This window comes from Xiphias gladius, chromosome 14 (assembly GCF_016859285.1).
Source record: "Xiphias gladius isolate SHS-SW01 ecotype Sanya breed wild chromosome 14, ASM1685928v1, whole genome shotgun sequence".
Classification (NCBI taxonomy): domain Eukaryota; kingdom Metazoa; phylum Chordata; class Actinopteri; order Istiophoriformes; family Xiphiidae; genus Xiphias; species Xiphias gladius.
This window is the reverse complement of record NC_053413.1, coordinates 22,341,148-22,359,380: the sequence shown is the minus strand read 5'-3', so window position 1 is coordinate 22,359,380 and position 18,233 is coordinate 22,341,148. Positions and strand designations below refer to the sequence as shown.

The 18,233-nt window shown below is 40.6% G+C and overlaps 1 protein-coding gene across 1 annotated transcript; it reads right to left on the bottom strand.

Moving 5' to 3' along the window:
• Positions 1-831: 831 nt before the first annotated feature.
• zzz3 (zinc finger, ZZ-type containing 3) lies at positions 832-17,793 on the bottom strand. The gene is made up of 13 exons (XM_040143785.1): positions 17,776-17,793; positions 16,848-16,957; positions 14,976-16,532; positions 11,798-11,936; positions 10,760-10,907; positions 10,490-10,602; positions 9,736-9,807; positions 9,046-9,147; positions 8,501-8,596; positions 7,625-7,774; positions 6,035-6,169; positions 4,248-4,348; positions 832-2,523 (listed from the first exon to the last, which is right to left on the bottom strand). The coding sequence occupies exons 1-13, from the start codon at positions 17,791-17,793 to the stop codon at positions 2,379-2,381; spliced, it is 2,886 nt and encodes a 961-aa protein (XP_039999719.1). The 3' UTR covers positions 832-2,378.
• Positions 17,794-18,233: the final 440 nt, after the last annotated feature.

The window sequence follows — 18,233 nt, the reverse complement described above, 5'->3', positions numbered from 1 at the left end:
CAACTAACAGAAAAATAATCTGCAACTATTCGGATAATCAATTGATCATTTTGAGTGATTTTAGAAAATGTCAAAATTCTCTGGTTTCAGCTTGTCAAATGTGAATATTTTCTGCTTTTCCTAGTCTTCCGTTAAAGTAAACTGAATATTTTGGGGTTTTAAACTGTTAATCGGACAAACCAAGATATTTAAAGACGTCAACTTGAGCTTTGGGAAATTGGGAGATATTTTTCACAATTTCCTGACCAAACAACTAATCGATTACTCGAGAGATAATCAACAGATTAGTTGATAATAAAAAAATAATTCTTAGTTGCCCAGTTTCATATTATCAAATGGTCATTTATAATATTTTCAGTTGATATTCTAAATGAAAATACTTCAATACTCTAATATCTACAATCATTAAAAGTAAAACAAAAGGAATTACTCACAATTACTCGATGGCTGTAACTACCAATTATTTCCATTATTGATTAACTTTCTGATGATTTTCTCAATCATTTGGCCTATGAAATGTCAGCAAAAACTTAAACATGACGATCACGGTTCCTGAGTCGCAGGTTATTTGCTCAAATGTTTTTTTGTTCGACCAACAGTCTTAAACCAAAAGATATTCAGGTTACAATAATATAAAACAGAGGAAAGCAGCCAATCATCAGATTTGAGAAGCTGGAACCAGAGAATTTTCTGCTACTTTTTCTTAAATAATCGAGTCGGCTATTGATTATGTCCACTAATATATAAAGCTCTGAAATGAATTGCTCAACTATATATATAAAATTGGAGTGACTCTGAAGAGGAAGAATAATAATACAGCAACCATGTATGTAGAAACACTATTTTCACATACTTTTATTTCCACAGTTCTCCTCTAGCATTTTTTTTTTTACATTATTTTTATTTATTTTTTTTACATAAGAACAGACTGTTATACACAGATACTGAAGCAGGACAAAGGGGGTAAGGGAAGGAGACGAAAACCATACAAAATGGTGTCTACTCAAGCACAACAAAATCTATGTGTATAAAATTGTGTGGGTTGATCCACTGTGGAGGCACCAACCAATACCTCAATTATTTTTTTTAAATAGATTAATAAAAATACAATCTTTTAAATGGACCTTTTAAAGTGGACTGCAAAATTAAAGATGACCTAGAGGCATGATGACTGGATCAATAATGTACGATACTGTGGGTCGATGGTGCCACGCAAGAAGGGAGAAGTTGTGCCCCCCCCCCAAAAAAAAGGAAAATTCTTTTTTTAAAATGGCACACAGCAACTAGCACTGGCTACTTTTCACCATATACTTGTACACTCAACATGATCAACAACGGCACACACTGGGGGAGGAGAAAAGAAAACAAAAACAAAAACACAGTTGTGTATTTTTCCATACGTTCCCATTCACCTGCCTTCAAAAACATTTGCTCTCCATGCTGTAGTGCTTCCTTGTTACACATGTTTAGGTGGAGAGCAAAGGGAAAGGAAATAGAGATGAAAGTGTGTATCTGTGTGAGTTTGAAAGGTGAGGGGGTAGACAGCAGCGTTGTGTGACAGTGGTAGTGACAGCTCCATGTTGAAACATGGCGCAAAATCCGTTAACACATACAGGTCTGTCTGCAGAACGTCAAGTGGATCGGCAGAACTTCCTAGAGTCTGCAGCCAAAAACACACCGGCATTGACCTCAGTGTCCGCCTGACTTCTCTCGCGGCAGCCCCAACTCCCGCTGAGGAAGCTGCGACTCATAAATACTCAATCTACGGATACCTAGCTAGGACATTTTTCACTCTTGCATAACACGGAGACCACATACACACAAACAAACCACCTGTGTGTATCTCAGTTGATGACTTCACAGTCCACTATGACACACTGGTCGACCACACATCTCCATTCACCAGACTGATCGTCAATTCTCCAGTTTCGAAGCAGCACAGGGAGGTAACTGGAGGGCAATGACGGGAAGAGGGAAACAGGGACAGCCCTCCTGGAGTCACAGAGCTCGGGAATGTCGGTGTGCCTTCTGTTTTTTGTTTTTTTTTTTGTTTGTTTGTCTGTTTGTTTTTAAAAATAGTGTATCGCTTCAAATCACAGATCCGTTGATTAACCTGGCTGAGGTGGAGCGGGGGCCCCTTGTTCTGAGGAACCAACTTGGCCGCTCTTTTCTCGAGTCAGGGAGGCCAGTTTACCAACAGCCCCCCCACCAGCAGCACTGTGGTCTGCTCTGAGGCCCCTGGCTGTCTTCCTGCCTGCTGGCCTTCTTGCCTGGCGGCGGGTTAAGCGGTTATCTTGGACTTGGAGGATGGAGCCATGCACAGAGTGGCCTGTGGGATATGTGGAGAGAGCCTGGAGCTAGGGGCGCCTGGGACCCTGTCATCTGTTGGCTGGGAAGTAGTTAGGGTCCAGGTAGTTGTAGCCTGTGCTCTGAGGCAGGCAGTAGTCCCTGTCCAGAAAGGTTTTTGGCTGGTACACCGGTTCCAAGTGGTGGTTAGGTTTGTGGGTCTCCGTGGTGAACAAGCTGGAATATGAGAGGGGAAAAAGGAAAAACATTAGTCCTGTAAAAAACACAATGCCTTGGCAGTCTAACGATCCCGTGGTAGAGGAAGAATTAAGTGATACGTGTCAGAATGTGTATTTAAAAAGGTATCACAGAGCACATGTTAAATAATTTAATAATTAAAGTGATTTTCAGTACATTATATGCATGTTCCAAATACTGTCATTACATTTTCCAAGTAATTAACACATGATTGCTTAACAAATAGAGCTAGGCATTACTGCTGGTAACGTTTTATTTTACAAGTCCCATATTTTTCCAGCCAAATTCCCGGAAACTTTCCTCAGAATTTTTTTTTTTTTTTTTTAATTACCTGGTGTGTTGCTGTAAATTCCTAGGATATTTTCTGGTCAAGGCCTACACAATTTGGTACTAACTTAGGGGAAATAGATAAAATGTTATTTGCTACACTTATTAAGTACCAGCTTGTTAAATCTGAATTTTTTTAAAGGGGAAAAAGAGGATATTATGTAAATGAAAAATAGCTCATAAAAAGACATCAATATCCATCAAATTTCCTGGAAAGACTAAGTAAAGTTCTTAATTCTTGATTAGACAGAAAATGTTCCACACTGAGTCACTTTGAGTTCCAGTCAGTGGACATCAGAAATATGTCCGTAAGTATAACTGCTGAGCCAATGGGATTTTATGGCATGGAGTGTGTTTAATTTGTTGATCATCATATCAGCTTGAAACACAAAACCAAGGAATTTCTATCGCAGCTGAAAACTAAAGGTCAGTATAAAATTCAACCAATATGGAGCATAAACATCAGTTAAATAAATAGACAGAGCTGATATATAATGTGTGGCAGTTCAAAGTCATGAAGAATCAAAATTAAGAATTTTTGTTAGTCTTTCTAGGAAACTCCAATGGATACTGACAACTGTTTATGAACATTATTTCATTTAGCAACTACATAATTTCCTCTTTTCTTAAAAACTCAAATATAACAAGCAATTACTAACACTTTCTATAATTCCTTCATAATTACTAAGCTGCGTAGAACCTTCCTGGCAATATCCTTGTAATTTATAGCTAAATATCAACTAATATTTAGGAAATCATAGGGAAAGTTTCCAGGAAAATGAGCTGGAAAATGTGTGACCCATAAAATGAAGTCTCACTTTTTTAAAATCAGTTTCTGTTTACAAAAAATTCTTTGAGAAGCCGAACCTTTTCAGAGCTCTAATCAAACAGTTTAGTGCCATTTTAACACAGCCTTGAACAGAGTGCTATATAAACTGAACAAACTTAAGATATGAAGGCTAAAGGCAAAAGCCCTTAAGATAAGTAAACAAGGCTATTTGACAATACCGATATGTATCATGATAATATTTATGTTTCTGGAAAATGTATTTAAAAACTGTTTATGGATTAAATAGCCAGACAGGCTTTTTCGACTAACCCAGTTAATTAAAATCGCTCACCATATTGATGCAAAACCCATTGATATGCAGTATTGCCTTAAAGCTTCCATGCCCTTTCATTTACACCACTGTCCAAAATGGCCTAATACTCCCATGATTTTAAAGGGATAGCCAATACTGTATAAATGCTATGGAAAAATCTGGTGGTAGACAAATTAATTTGGTCTCATGGTATGTATCATCTTTTTGACCCACCCCAACCACAAGTTCTACATATGGCAATTTTACTCTCATGACAAAGGTGGAGGATCTCACCAGTCGGAGCAGTTGGAGCAGAAATCCACAGAGTTGTCTGACGGACAGTCCTGACAGTGCCACCGCACTCCCTGGATTGGCTCTATGCCACAGACGTCACACTACACGAAACAGAAACACAAACAAACAACATCTTCAGAACACAGTGACAGATATAGCCGCAAAATCGTCTGACAAAATCACCATACACATTAGTTAAAAACAAGGGCTGTGCTGTGATTTCGGCTAGATTTACCTGTAAAATGATGACTCATAGAGAAAGTTAGAAGCTCATTAACGTCTCTCAGTTGCAGTTAAGTCAACTGAATGAAACTCAGAGGGTGTGAGCCAGCGGAGGAGCAAGCCAAACCTTGCGCTCGCGTGGCAATAGGCACGGCGACTCTCTTCTATGGAAAGTAGCTAAGGTTTGTCCAAAAAGTCGCTAGATTTATCAGGTGCTTTTGAGAAGAAAAGTCGCTAAAAGGGGTATGAAACGTCGGTTAATGTAGCGACAAAGGCGCAAAATTGGTAACATTGCCTGTAAACGTCCCCCTGTGATGCAAAAGAATTCAAGAATTCAAATCAAAGACAATTATTTAAAATTTCATTTACAGGCAGAGGTCCCTCTCTGCGCAGCGATGAAATGGTGCCTAACAGTTAGCAACTGAGGTTGGCAGATATAAAGGTATTCCTGAAGAGCAGCGTTTGTGTTCCTTGTGACCCTGATGTTTTTGATTAATTTCTTCATGTTCCATTGACCCATGTACCGTGACTTGAGGAATCATGTCATCAGATGAAGAACCATGAATTGTTTTGGTTGTCTGAACCTAATATGTTGAGTTGGCTCTTTAATGAGGAGATTTTTCTTTTGGCAAGAATTATAGAAAGTGCATGGCAACTAAGACAGAACACTGTATTCATCATTACAGGACATTTCTATCATGGAAACTGAGTATTATACAAAGTTCTCTTTTTGAATGTGTGGATCTGTATATTGTGATTTTTCATGTGTCCATTGTGGTTGCTGTTGCATTCCAGGGTATTATAAGCCCATATGGGCTGGGCATTTCATGGTGCAGGACACTCAAATAAACAAGTCCACGCATCAATAAATCTCTGTATAGTAACATCTGAATGTTGTTGTCAAGTCAAGATATTGTATTTATATAGCCCAAAATCACAAACCACAAATTTGCCTCAAAGGGCTTTAAATCTCTTCAGCATATGACAGCCTTTATCCTTAGACCCTAAATTCAAATAAGGGAATACTCCAGTAACAGTATAAATATAATAATAACAACAACAACAACAGTATAATAATATATAAAATAAATACTAGTCAGTAATATTGATATTGCTTATGTCAAACAAGCAAAGTCTTCTGTCCTATGGTGCCATATTCAAGCTTGAAAATATAATAAGTAATATATGCATTTTCAATTATTTAGTGTTTTTTTTGGGGGGGGGGCTGTTTTATAGCTTTCTGTATTTTCATTGTGGGACAACAGAATACCAACATCACACTCAAAAATAAAGCATTTCCAACATACACGCTGCCCTTTTTTAAATATACTTTCTACTGTTTTTTGTACAGTGTGCTACATGCTACAGTGCTACATACTCAAAATACTGTTAGAATTGCTGTAAACTGTGCAGTTGGGACACAGTCTTAGTCACTGTTGACCAGCTTACAATCCCTCTCACTCAGGATGTGATTTCAACACTCCTCATACTTTGAGGACACGTGTATGTAGAAGCCTGGTTTTAATGTTGTCGTAATGATGTACAGAAATGTGCATAGTCTTCACCTTGTAGCCTACGTGCCGCACCCCAACCTTATCCTCCTGGATCTCCTGAAGCTTCTGTTTTTTCAGTCGCTTCAGCTCCAAGAGCTCTTTGTACTCTGGCAAATTTCTCAACTCCACAGGTACACTCTCCTCATCCTGGGAGTGTAGGAAAGCAAGCAAGCAAGCAAGAAAACACACACACACACACACACACACACGCACACGCACACGCACACGCACACGCACACGCACACGCACACACAAAAACATGCATACACAGAAAGAGAGAGACAGAGGACATGACTGATAGGCATCAGGACATGCACAGACAAAACATCTCAATATGACTCCAGCGATCCAATCTGATAATGATATTCTCCAGATGTTTTATACCCAGCAGACAAATTTGCTGACACTACAGATCAATCTAATTTTAGTTGAGCAACATATACATGAACATCAATAAAGGGTTTCTTCTGTTTCAGCAGCAATGTTGTAGTGTATCTCTATAGAAAGCAGAGATTGTCTTTCGGCTAAAAGTACACAAGTGAAAACATCAAAGTCCCGCACAAAGACTCCACATGTCTGCCTCCAGCCTATACAAACCTCCACCTTTCTATGGAGAGGGGGAAAAAAAACTTCAGAAAGAAAAAAGAGGCAAAGTGCTACATTTTATTTTCAACAAAATTATTATTCGTTCTTCCGGGTCTTTACAGGAAATGGCTTCATGGAAGTCCTGCTAAGATGCCAATGCACTTGCCCATGCAATTTGCAAACACAGCCAAAGTATAGAAACAACCTGGTGAAGTGAGAAATTATTGTGACCCATGCTGACTACATCTTTTTGACTTTACTTCATACCAGCGGTGTCAGAGGTTTTGCTAATGCGATGGTGGAGCCGGCAGCCTGTGTTCTCAGCAGGACACAGCAACCTGGTTTTACTTAAAGGTTACTGCCATCAAAAGGGGAGAAAGAAAATGTCAGCGCTTGGATAACGTTGAGCGTCAGGAGTTGCGCAGTTCTAATGGAAAAAGCTGTGAGGCTTGCCTTGCCCCTGCTTTGATTTAGCAGTTTTCAAACAGCACACAGTGAGCTGATAGGAGTGAAAAAAGTACAGATGTACATTATCAAGGGCCAAATGCTCCATTTCACCCAAAGCTGTTAAAGTGGAGTTAAGAGGGGTAGGGACAGACTGTCATGTGAAAGCAGACGTAAATGACAAGGCAGGAAACATTTTGCCTTGTCGGAAATGGATTTAAATGAACTAGTCAGGTATAAAACCAACTCCCAAAGGCATATTACATGCAGTTTTTACCAGTCTTTATCATACAGGCCACTCCTTACATAAGGAGGAGAGGGTGAGACTGGACGGTGACAGAGAAGAGGAAATGTGAGCTTGTGATTCGTTTAATTAAGCAGTAAAGTACCACAGTCTGGCCAATGATCAGTGACACGAAAAAGTCTTGGGAATGAGATCAGTTACAATATAATCTCCCACAACAACTAAGATGTGAGATGGGTATGTGTGCAAAAACAAGTGTATTTAAAAATAAAGATAAAAGATTTCTGGCTTCCAGTAACTGATGTTCTGTGATGTGACAGACGACTGACCGAGTCATCAGCTGAGGGGTCCTGCACGCTGCTGTAATACGCCGAGCGCTCTTCATCTTCATCCATGTAGACCGGAGGCTCGTAGGAGGTCAGGAAGGTGGACGGCCGGTACAGGTGCTTGTTGAGGTGGTGCTGCCTCTTACTGGATGCCTGGAGAACAAACAGGTACGTTTACAAAAGCAGGCAGTCATTTTACACACATCCCCATAAACATATAATTCTGAAATAATTCCTCATGTCAAACAAAAACTTTAATAACTGATTTTGTTAAAATAGCTGTTAAAGTGCACATTGCAATTTGCTTGGCATCTTTAATTTTGTAAAATGATAACAGTGTTTGAGCATAATAAATACAAGGCTTGGCCAATAATATCAGCTGTTTTTATCTCATCACGACTATATTGTTATCGGCATACGTCAGCTAAGAAGTAACAACAGACTGCAGTAAAGAAATACATGAGATATGTTTGAGGTAATTTAGAAATGTTGTCGTCATTACACAGTTTGTCCACAAGAGTACTGACCAGCTCAATTTCCAACATTAAATTTTTTGCTGAGTACATATTTTAGGCATAATTCCTTACCAACAAAATTTTATGAGATGTGTTTATGTTAAAGAATAAATAAACATTAAAACAAATATATAAACAAAAACAGCTGATGTATTTTGTCAAATATCCAGTATAAATCAAACTCTACTCAAAATCATACTCCTATCATCACAATACCATTCCACTGAAAGTCGATACATTGCAATATTGAATTAATTGCCCAGTCTTTGAAGACATCTTACATTCATTAAGACAACCACTTGTTTTAATGCAATTAGTGACTCAATATGGTTAAGGGGTTTTTATTAAATGAGTTAAGAGTTACCTTTTTAGTGTACATGCACAGGTTGGGTGTTCTTCCAGGCACAGGTATACCAGCTTTAGTCAGTTTGATGAAGTATTTTTGAACCCTGCTGGCAACCTGGAATGTTTTAACAGGAAAATTGCTGCGTTAATGATTTCCAACTGAGGAACAGCTGCTTGAAGTAATTGAGGTCACACAAACGTATCATTCAGGCACTACACTCTATGAAATTTAACAGTCTGTTGCCATAGTAAAGACCCATAGATTTTTCACTGTCGTGGCAGGCTAATAAAAATACAGGTAAACATTAGTACAGATGGTTCACAGACGATGGGCAGAATACAACTAGCCAAGTCAGTTTTTTCAGGTGTAGATCATCTTGAAGTTTGTTGCTTCTTTGAAGTGAATTCTTTCCAAAATGTGACCAAAAAATTATGTAATTCTCTGCTGAGATTTTATCATTTATAGATATGCAACTAAACCAAATATTCTGAATTAAGGAGGTAATAAGTGGGGATCAAAGGAGCATGCATTTTTTTGTAGTGAATCCTAAGTCTCTTTGTCACCTGTTTTGCTGTTCGATTGCCCAGCTCATCAGCAATCTTCTGCCATCTTCTGGACTCGACTTCCTCAGGAGGGAACTTAACAAGAAGCTGCTCCAGTTTTTTCTAGAAAATACACAAAACGCCAGGTGAAAACCATGTAAGGACAAATGTTCTTACTGTATAAATGATAATACTAATAATACTAATACTAACATATTGGTACATTAGTATTAGTAATGTGATTTATTACAAATTAGTCAAAAAACAGCCCATGAAACTGGCAGGTAGAACAAATTAAGATACGTGTAAGTTGCTTATAAACACATTTTGTAAACCGATTTCACAAAATGATTATGGTTTTACAGACTACAGTTCTGTAAATTTCAGATATTTAATATTGAATTTAAATTTTTTTCGTAAAAGTCAATTTTTTGTCTACAAAGAGTTTGAAAATGTTGCTATGAGAGTGTCATCATGCGATCCCCACACATACTTGGTTGTCGTCTCTTTGTTTATTTTATATGCTGTTTATAGTTTGTTTCGCTTGTGTTTCTGCATGGATTGAATTAGTGTTTTTTTGGTTAATATGTAGACATGTGTGTTATGTGTTGGTTGTTTTATGAAAATAAAACCAAACACTAAACCATTCCCCTGATAAATGAGTTCAGTCTGATAAAATATTGTGCAACATCTTACACGCTCACTCCCTACCTGTTCCTCCACAGTCCACAGCTGGTTAAATGTGTCAGGCTTGTTTGGGTGACAAATCCTCCCCCTGATCATCTGTCGAGAAAACACAAGTTAGATGCATGTTAAAAGACTGACGCAATACAAAAATAACAGGCAATACATTATTTGAAGAAATCTGTGCATACGAACTGCCTGGCACACTGAATCCATCTCTCCATCCAACTCTTTTGACTAACAAACAAAATCCTGTTAGAATTCGCATAGTGTAGTCCAGGAGAATGCAATTGTGCTTGCACAATATAAACTGGGAGAAAAACAGAAATAATCAGAGTTTTTTGCTCTGTGCTAAGTGGTCAGGGTTGTCTAATCCCAAAAATTAATTAAAAGTGAAACCTTACTGCCCATACAATGGGGAAAAGACACACACACACACACACACACACACACACACACACACACACACACACACACACACACACACACAAAAGAGGCCAAGAGTAAGACCTAATAATCAGAGGTGTGGAAGAGGCGATTCCTCACGTTTCCCCAGATACAATCTTTTGTGCTTGAGGTTGGAGGAGGCCAAGCAGTGTAAAATGGTAATAACCTGATGATTTGCAGTGTAACCTGCAGGAAAATGGGGTCTCACCAGCTACAATTAGAAATGGATGTAGCTGCATCTGCACTAATGATATACTGGGAAACAATCACCACTGCAATGACAGCAGCAGCATTTGTGTGTTGTACGGATAATTTTAATGAGGCAGAGCTATACCTGCGTTTGCCTTCCGTTCTCTGGGGCATCACTAGTTGGCAGAGGGGAGTACATGGTGGAGGACTCGCCCTCCTTCTTGGGCTCTACTGGACTTTTTGGCCTAATAGGCAAACCTAAAGGGAGGAAATGAGCAGAATTAGTATCTTTAAAAGTTGTGAGATGACAAAAGTCGTTCTCTGTTGTTTACTGTATTGTAAACCCTACAGGATAAAGACTAAGAACTCGTCTATATTAAATGAAATTCACAGTCAATTCTAAATTTCTATGTGCCTTTGTCAAAGATCAGCTTTAGCCGTCTGGTTTTGCGTTTCTTGTCGCAGAACTCTCTCTCAAAGTCACCGAGGCCTGAGGTGTACTGTTCCCATGCAATGTCGGGGAGCTGGACGACTCGCTGAGGACACGGCAAGCCCAAATTCACCTGAGGATCACAAGAGTCAGGGGTCATGATCCATTAACAAATGAATTCATAACTTCTATAAGTCTCAGCGCAACATAATATATGTGACAAACAAAAAGACCAAAAGACACAGTAAGAAGAACTTTCATATTTTATAACATTTTTACTTTCATTGGGTATGCCCAAGTTTTGATATTTTTGTAACTTGTACCTTGGAGTCCAGTCATTCCCGTACATAAGTTAGCACATAATAATTTTTCCAAATAGCTTCTGCAACAGGGGCTTTCGAGTGATTCCTATATCTAGATTCAAGAGAAGGGATGGCCAATCGTGTGCTATGGAGGGCTTCCATTTTTATATTGAGCTGAAAAAGAAGGTTTCACCACATTTTAAGCGGGTACTTGCTTTAACTTCTGCAGCAGGTGTTCTGACTGTATTTAGTGGCCACATTTACCTGACTACACTAATTAATTTACTGATTTGCCCTAATATCCTATTGAGTAAGCAGTCAGCAAGATCACAAGTAGAAAACAGTGTACAGTTTTCACATTCCAGCCCAGTTAATTACACATGCAGGACAAAATCAGTCATACAATGGAAAAGGAATAGTAGTCTGAACCCTAAATTTTACAAGCTACCAAATATTTATTCAAGCAGCGTTTCAACAAGCAAGGTATTCCTGGGGCAAAGACCAAGAACAAGATCCTACATGCCATGTCTCAGTGGTTGATGTAGAGTAACTGATAACATATTAAAATACAAACATGCACAGTGTATTTGCACATTTAAATGCAACTCATTCACATCAGGTGTTTGTTTTACACAAAATTTTTTTCTCCCTGGCACTCCCAGGTCTTATGCATCTTAGTCTATTAAAGACACAGGTCTGTGTTTAGTTTTTTTTTTTTTACCCGTTTCTGCAGCTGCTCCACAAAGCTGATGGGATCGGCGAGTGCCTCTCTCTGGTGACGTGCCAACGTCTCCAGGTCCAGGATGGCCTGTGTGCGCTGGGCCTCGAGAACTCCAATGGTCTGCAGCAGCCTCTGATAACTGACATGAAGGAATGCGAGTTTAGACAAGAGTGGAAGGCATGGACTGATTACATTATTTAACCTGACACTTGCGATGCTGTAGCGCATCAAAATTTTAGACCCAAGACCATTCAAAATTCAACCATGGCGCTGAAAACCTAAATAGTTGCACAAGACAAGAGGATTTCTACCATCCTTTCTACCTATTTTGCCCTTAATGTGTTTACAAGTGTTTGAGCGCCAAAAATCTTGGCAATGGCTATAAAGAATGCATCTAATCAAACGAGCTGTTTTGGCAAATACCTAAAACCTTTAGAGTTACTTTACTAGTGAGGCCCATCAAGAACTGCAGCTTATAAATAAATAAAAGTTTACCTGGTAATGGAAAACACACAACAACACTGATCTGATCTGTAACTATGCACATCACTGAGCTCTCACAGCAAATATGAAAACCTTTGCATGACTAACACTTAGGTTTTGTAGTGCTTGAGGAGCCTTCGGCGACGTAAAAGTCTGACCTTTCCACTCATACCCTCTGGGACAACAGAAGAAGTGCAAACTGAGCTGTCAATGACTAAGTGTGGTACTGACTCAGAGCCTTTACAGCGTGAGCAGAGCTGGAGGAATCGACAGTAATGTGACAGCATCCTACATGGCTATAACCTAGTGCAGGTGCTCAGTGGAGCAGAATGGATCAATCTTTCCTAACAGGACATGAATGAAAATCAATGCACAGGACACAATTTATTCAGTAGCTGTCGGTAGTTTGAAAATCTTACAAGTAAAAACATTCAGACGAGTCAACTTTATTTAACCTAATATCCCTTCATTAGTTACAGATACCATCGTTTTAAATGATGTGAGGCTTACTTGACCTTGTACAGCATCAGTTTGTACTGTGCTACAATGCAAGCTGTAAATCTGGTTCCGCAACAGTGGCACTAAAACATACTACTGCACATCTCCTGTACTCTAGAGTGATTCTGATTAAAATGTATATCCCTGCAAGAGAAAGCAGCAAGCATGCTGACTTCTTCAGATGAACAGATGATCTGTGCATTAATCTGTTTCAGGGAAACGAGGAGGACTTGGCTCTGCTTCTCAACACTCTGGACTCCCTCCAGGTGTCCAGGGACAAGTCTGGTGTTCCATTGCCACCTACTGGGCCCGAAGTCCACGGACAAACACTGGTGCCAATGAAAGGCTGGCCAGGACAATAGTTTTGCTATGTTAATGCCTGATAATTAAAGGTCGGAGATTGTTTTTTCTTCTTCTTTTTTAATATTTATACAATATAGATAGTGGGTATTTTGTCAAAATCCACAAAAGGTGTAAGGTGTAAATACAAGATGTTCTGTAGACAGATCATCAATCATGTCAGTGTCAATTCTCCCTATTCAGTAACCCTGAAATGCCTAGTCACGCTTCCCTAAAAAATGATCCTTACTCACCACAACGAAACCTTGGCATGTCACAGAAACTTGATCAAATTACCTTGCAATACGAGTGCAGGGAAATCTTATTCTAAAGCCACTATCCAAATTTGAAACATTTATCAATAGTGGTGTCAAAGACAAAAGGATCCCAGCTGATGACATCTCTAAGCCCCTAAAGTGCTCCACCCATCCTCCTATGAAAAGGCATCATGAATCAGCTGATCTGCCATAGTGCAGTTAGCAGAGCCTGACTGCACGCATCAGACCTGTCCACTAACATAAACATCCCGTCTTGCTTGACGTCTGACAACAAAACTAATTACAAAGCCGTACACTTTCCTCTAAAACAACTCTTTTTTCCTGAGAAGAGAGAACAGAAGCAATCGGAACAGTAATTTTCACATCCAATCTCCTCAGGCTTTGGAAATCTGACAATTGGCAAGAAATTCACACAATCACAGCACCAGATGGAAGGTGGAAATTAATGCTGAAGCATGAAAAACCTAATCAATAAGACAAGAGCTATAGTTAGATGCTCACCAATATATTCCCATAACGATTGAGAAAAGTCTCAAAACAGACAAAAAATATCTGGGCTAATTTAACATTCTATTTGTTGGTGGTGCAAAAACTCAGATACACTTATATTGCAATTAAATATTTCTTTACATGTGTTTTCAGGGCTAAAGGGTGGTCTTCTGCCAAAAAAGGCTAATAATATTTTTTTTCATTATATTTACATTTACCCCCAACAATTTATTATAAAATAAATACTGTTCAAACATAAAAACTCTCTGGGTCATAGCCAGAATAAAGTTCTTTTTCCTTCATCAGCACAGGACTCAACAGTCACAGGGACTGTATTTAAGGTTTGGACTGTTGAATAAAACAAGCAATCATGAATACATGAACTCGGGCTGTGGGAAATTGTAACTGGCATTTTTCACAGTTTTCTGACATTTTAACAGACCAAACAATTAATCGAGAAAATAAACTACAGATGAATCAATAATGAAAAATAACTTAGTTGCAGCACTAGTTGCAAGATAAATCTGAGGGGTCATGAGATAACTAACACAGATAGGAAAGAGGAGAAATATTGTTCCGCTACGCAAATTTTGATTCTTTTGTTCCCGACTTTCCTCTAATCTTATTAATTTCTTATGAAACATGTGAAGGTGTTACTGCTTCAAACGTCTAACAGTTATTCAAATGAAACTATCTGAGATGTTAAGAGGACTGCTCACAACTCATTCACATATTCAGCCTGAATAGGCAGACACTGCTTCACTTTAAAAGGATTTGCAAGTCAAAAAGGTTGAGAACAACTGATGTACAGTAATGTTTTTGACACAATAATATAGATTCTCATATGTATTCAACTCTGACCTAAGTCTAAATTGAATAATACTTTAGGTTTTACAACATTCAGCACTTTCAAAATACCAAATACCCCTTAGCACATAGAAATCCACATTAGCTTAAGTGCATCTCTGGTTCATTCAAAACCACAGACCAGAAGTAACGCAACGATCGCAGTATATAGTGATCAACATGTGTAAGAGCTACATCAACAAAAGATGAGGAGAAAGCAGAATCCCTGGGGAACTCCCACATACTCTTTATTGTGTTTAAGAGCCAGGTGGTCAGACTCAAAGTAATACACGTCTGGCTCCTCCTCTTCCTCCTCCTCCTCTGCAGCCTGGCTCTGTGTCAGCTCCTTGCTGCTTTCGGCCTCTTGGCCATCCACAGACCCACCAATCTCGCCACCTGCCCTGTCTGCAGGATCCACAGACACTGGCTCCTCACTGGAGGGGCCAACAGAGTCTGAGGGAGGAGGTTTCTCCACCAAGGGGCAGTCCTCCTCCAGCCTAACCAACACCTCCCCCTCTTCCCTCAAGGGACCATTGTCTCTAGGAGGAGAGCTGGGCTTGGAGGAGGTGGCTTTGCCACCAGTGGCAGCCCTCCTGGGTGAAGTCCGTAGGGTGTATCTGTGTTCATACAGCTCTGTGAAAGAGGGGGGCATGCTGGATATTGAGGGATTGCACCCTGGCTCTGTGGGGGAGGGGGTTGTTGCTAGTGGGGGTGTAGTTTCTCCTGAGTTGCTGTTGTTGTTGATTGGACTACTGTTCATGTTGGGTGTGGTGGAAGAGGTGGAGGCAGCAGCTTCCTGCAATGGTGTTAGTGGCCGGCCATTAGTATCGCTGTCACTCTCTGTCACCTGCTCCTCATGGGCCAGGCACAAGGGCTCGCCCACCACGTCAACCTCTACCTCCTCCACCTCCTGCTCCTTGACCACTATCAACTCAGGGACAGGATCCTCTGGAACAGCCTCAAGTGCCGGTGCAGATGAGGCTGGCGATTCCCCTGAGCCAGAGACCTCCATTTGCCCAAGGACAGAGTTTCTACAAGGCACAGCAGGGTCAGGGGATGAGGGAGCTCCCGTCTGGCTACCATTGAGCAGCGACGGGCAGTTGGTGGCAGAGGTTGGACTTGCACTAGGCTCTTCAGTGAGTGTGCTAGGTTCCTCTGCTTTACTCTCTCGGAGTCCATTAGAAGCTTTGTGAGATTTGTGAGGTGCCCCACCACACTCCATGTGACCATCTTCTGCCTTTGCCCCTGTCAGCTCACTTTCCTTTTTACTAAGGACAGGTGAGGCAGGAGCTGTGATAGCAGAGTTTTGGCTTGGAAATTCTTCACAACTGTTGTCCTTGCTAGACTCTGGGACAGAGACTGGACTTTCAGGTTTCAGAGGCTCAGGGTGCTCCTCGTGTCCCTGAGACTCTCCAGAGCGGGAGCACCGCTTGGGCCTTTTGATCGGAGGAGAGGCATCCCGCGCCCCTTTCCCTCTATCACAGTTCTCGGGCTTCTCAGGAGTAATGTTTTTCTCTAAACAGGACACACCCCGCTTCCTGGAGCCGGTCCATTGCTCCGCCTCAGCTGGGGAGGCATTCGAGTCAGTTTCCTTTCCCTGCAACGAGGCCTGTTGCTGGCCATCGTGCTGAATGTCCTGCTTGGCCTCCTGCTTTGTATCATGTTTAGCGTCCTGCTTTGTCTCCTGCTTAATGTCTTGCTGTGACTCCTGCTTGCCATCCTGTTTGGTGTCCTGCTTGGAATCCTGCTTGCTGTCCTGCTTGGAATCCTGCTTGCTGTCCTGCTTGGAATCCTGCTTGCCGTCCTGTTTTGACTGACTCTTCTTCTGTTTTCTTCGTTCCTGCTTGGCATCCTGCTTCTTCTTGGGCGAGGCGTAGTGGAGAGACACCGTCTCACCTGGCTGTCTGGCTGGGGCTGAGGTTCGTTCACAAGGTTTCTCATCCAATCCATTGAGCCCCAAATCCATTGAGCCCCACTGATGACCTTGTGGGTGCGCCGAAGAACGGACGCTGCCATACTACGTCTCTCCTCCTGGTGCTCTCCTGCAGAAGAATGTCTGCAGCAGCACACATAAAACACAAACATGCTTGCTGTCCTGCTTGCTGTCCTGCTTGCCGTCCTGTTTTGACTCCTGCTTCGACTCCTGTTTCGTTTCCTGCTTGGCATCCTGCTTCTTCTTGGGCGCGGGTAGGCTAGTAGGTAGACACTCCTCTGGCTCTGGCTGGGGCTGCGATGAGGTTTTCCCACGGGTTCTTCGACCAAATCATCTCATCCCCACCATTGAGATTGTGGACTTGACTTAGCGCCGCGGCCATACCGCGCGCTACCCTACAGTCTCTGCTCATCCTCTCCTCCTCTCCTCTCCTCCTGCAGCAGAATGTGGGCACACACAAAAACAACACAAAACAAACACATACAAAATTAAGGCATTACAATGACTTAACACGGCAAACTTTTACAGCTCAAGGGTTATGCTGTAGCACTAATATTGCAATGGTTATAGGTTTTACTGGTTTCACTGGCAAGGCAAGCTAAAAATTAATGCACGAGGTGTTTCAAACAAAAGCGTCCCCCAAAATGCCTTTGTGAAATACCGCTTGGGTAATTTATCAGCTCACACCAGAGGGGTATTGATTTCTGCTGTCATTGTAGCTAAGCAACACCTTCTGCCCACAGGCAAAACTAGATGTCTTATCCCTGGTCAGGCAAAGGAAATACATTTAAAAGGTCGGAGATCAAAACAGGAAACAATAAGGTCAGATCTCCCATCTAGCCTAAATGACCAATCACAAAGTCTGTTTCAACACTTCACAAATGTCACTGCTTTGAGGGTCATCTGTATGTGCTTGGTTACTCAAGAAAAGGTGACTACAGTACACTGAGCATTTTAAGTAAATAATAGCCCCAAAGCAGGCAAGCTGGTGATTTTCGCAAAGGTGAACTACCTTAAACCCATATAGGCTTAGGACAGGATGATTAATTTCCTGACACAGTTTAAGGTACAACAAAGCTTCCAAAAACACTCTCTGTGTATCACTGACATACCCTGTAGATCAAGAACATTACTGCGCATCAGAACAAAAATCCTGGTTTACAGTGTGAACTGTAAAATTAGCCCCATCCAAATTTTAACCAGACACTAATAAGTAGTAAATTCTATATCAAGTAATCAATAAGTAATAAGTAATCAATTTCACTGATAATAAACAGCCTTTATGTATTAATAATTCAGTTGTAATTTAGGTCAGACAATCTGTGATAATTTCAATGTATCATGTAGGCAGGTTATCTTACTCACATTAAGGTTGTAATTGAGGCAAATGTAAATCTATTATCATTGCTATGTTACTCATCAACATATATACAAAAACGACACATATAAAGCTTATTCTGGTTTCTCTCAGTATTTTAATTGTGCAAATAGCATAGCGTCATGGAGTGAAGAGGATGTAAAGCAGTGTGTAAATGTGTGAAATACACACACACAAACCCAAACACACACA

Coding starts and splice junctions, on each gene's coding strand:
- zzz3 (XM_040143785.1), bottom strand. Junction 11,937..14,975: donor GCTCTTAAACACAATAAAGA/GTATGTGGGAGT, acceptor CCTTCATGTCAG/TTATCAGAGGCTGCTGCAGA. Junction 8,597..9,045: donor GCAATCGAACAGCAAAACAG/GTGACAAAGAGA, acceptor AAAACATTCCAG/GTTGCCAGCAGGGTTCAAAA.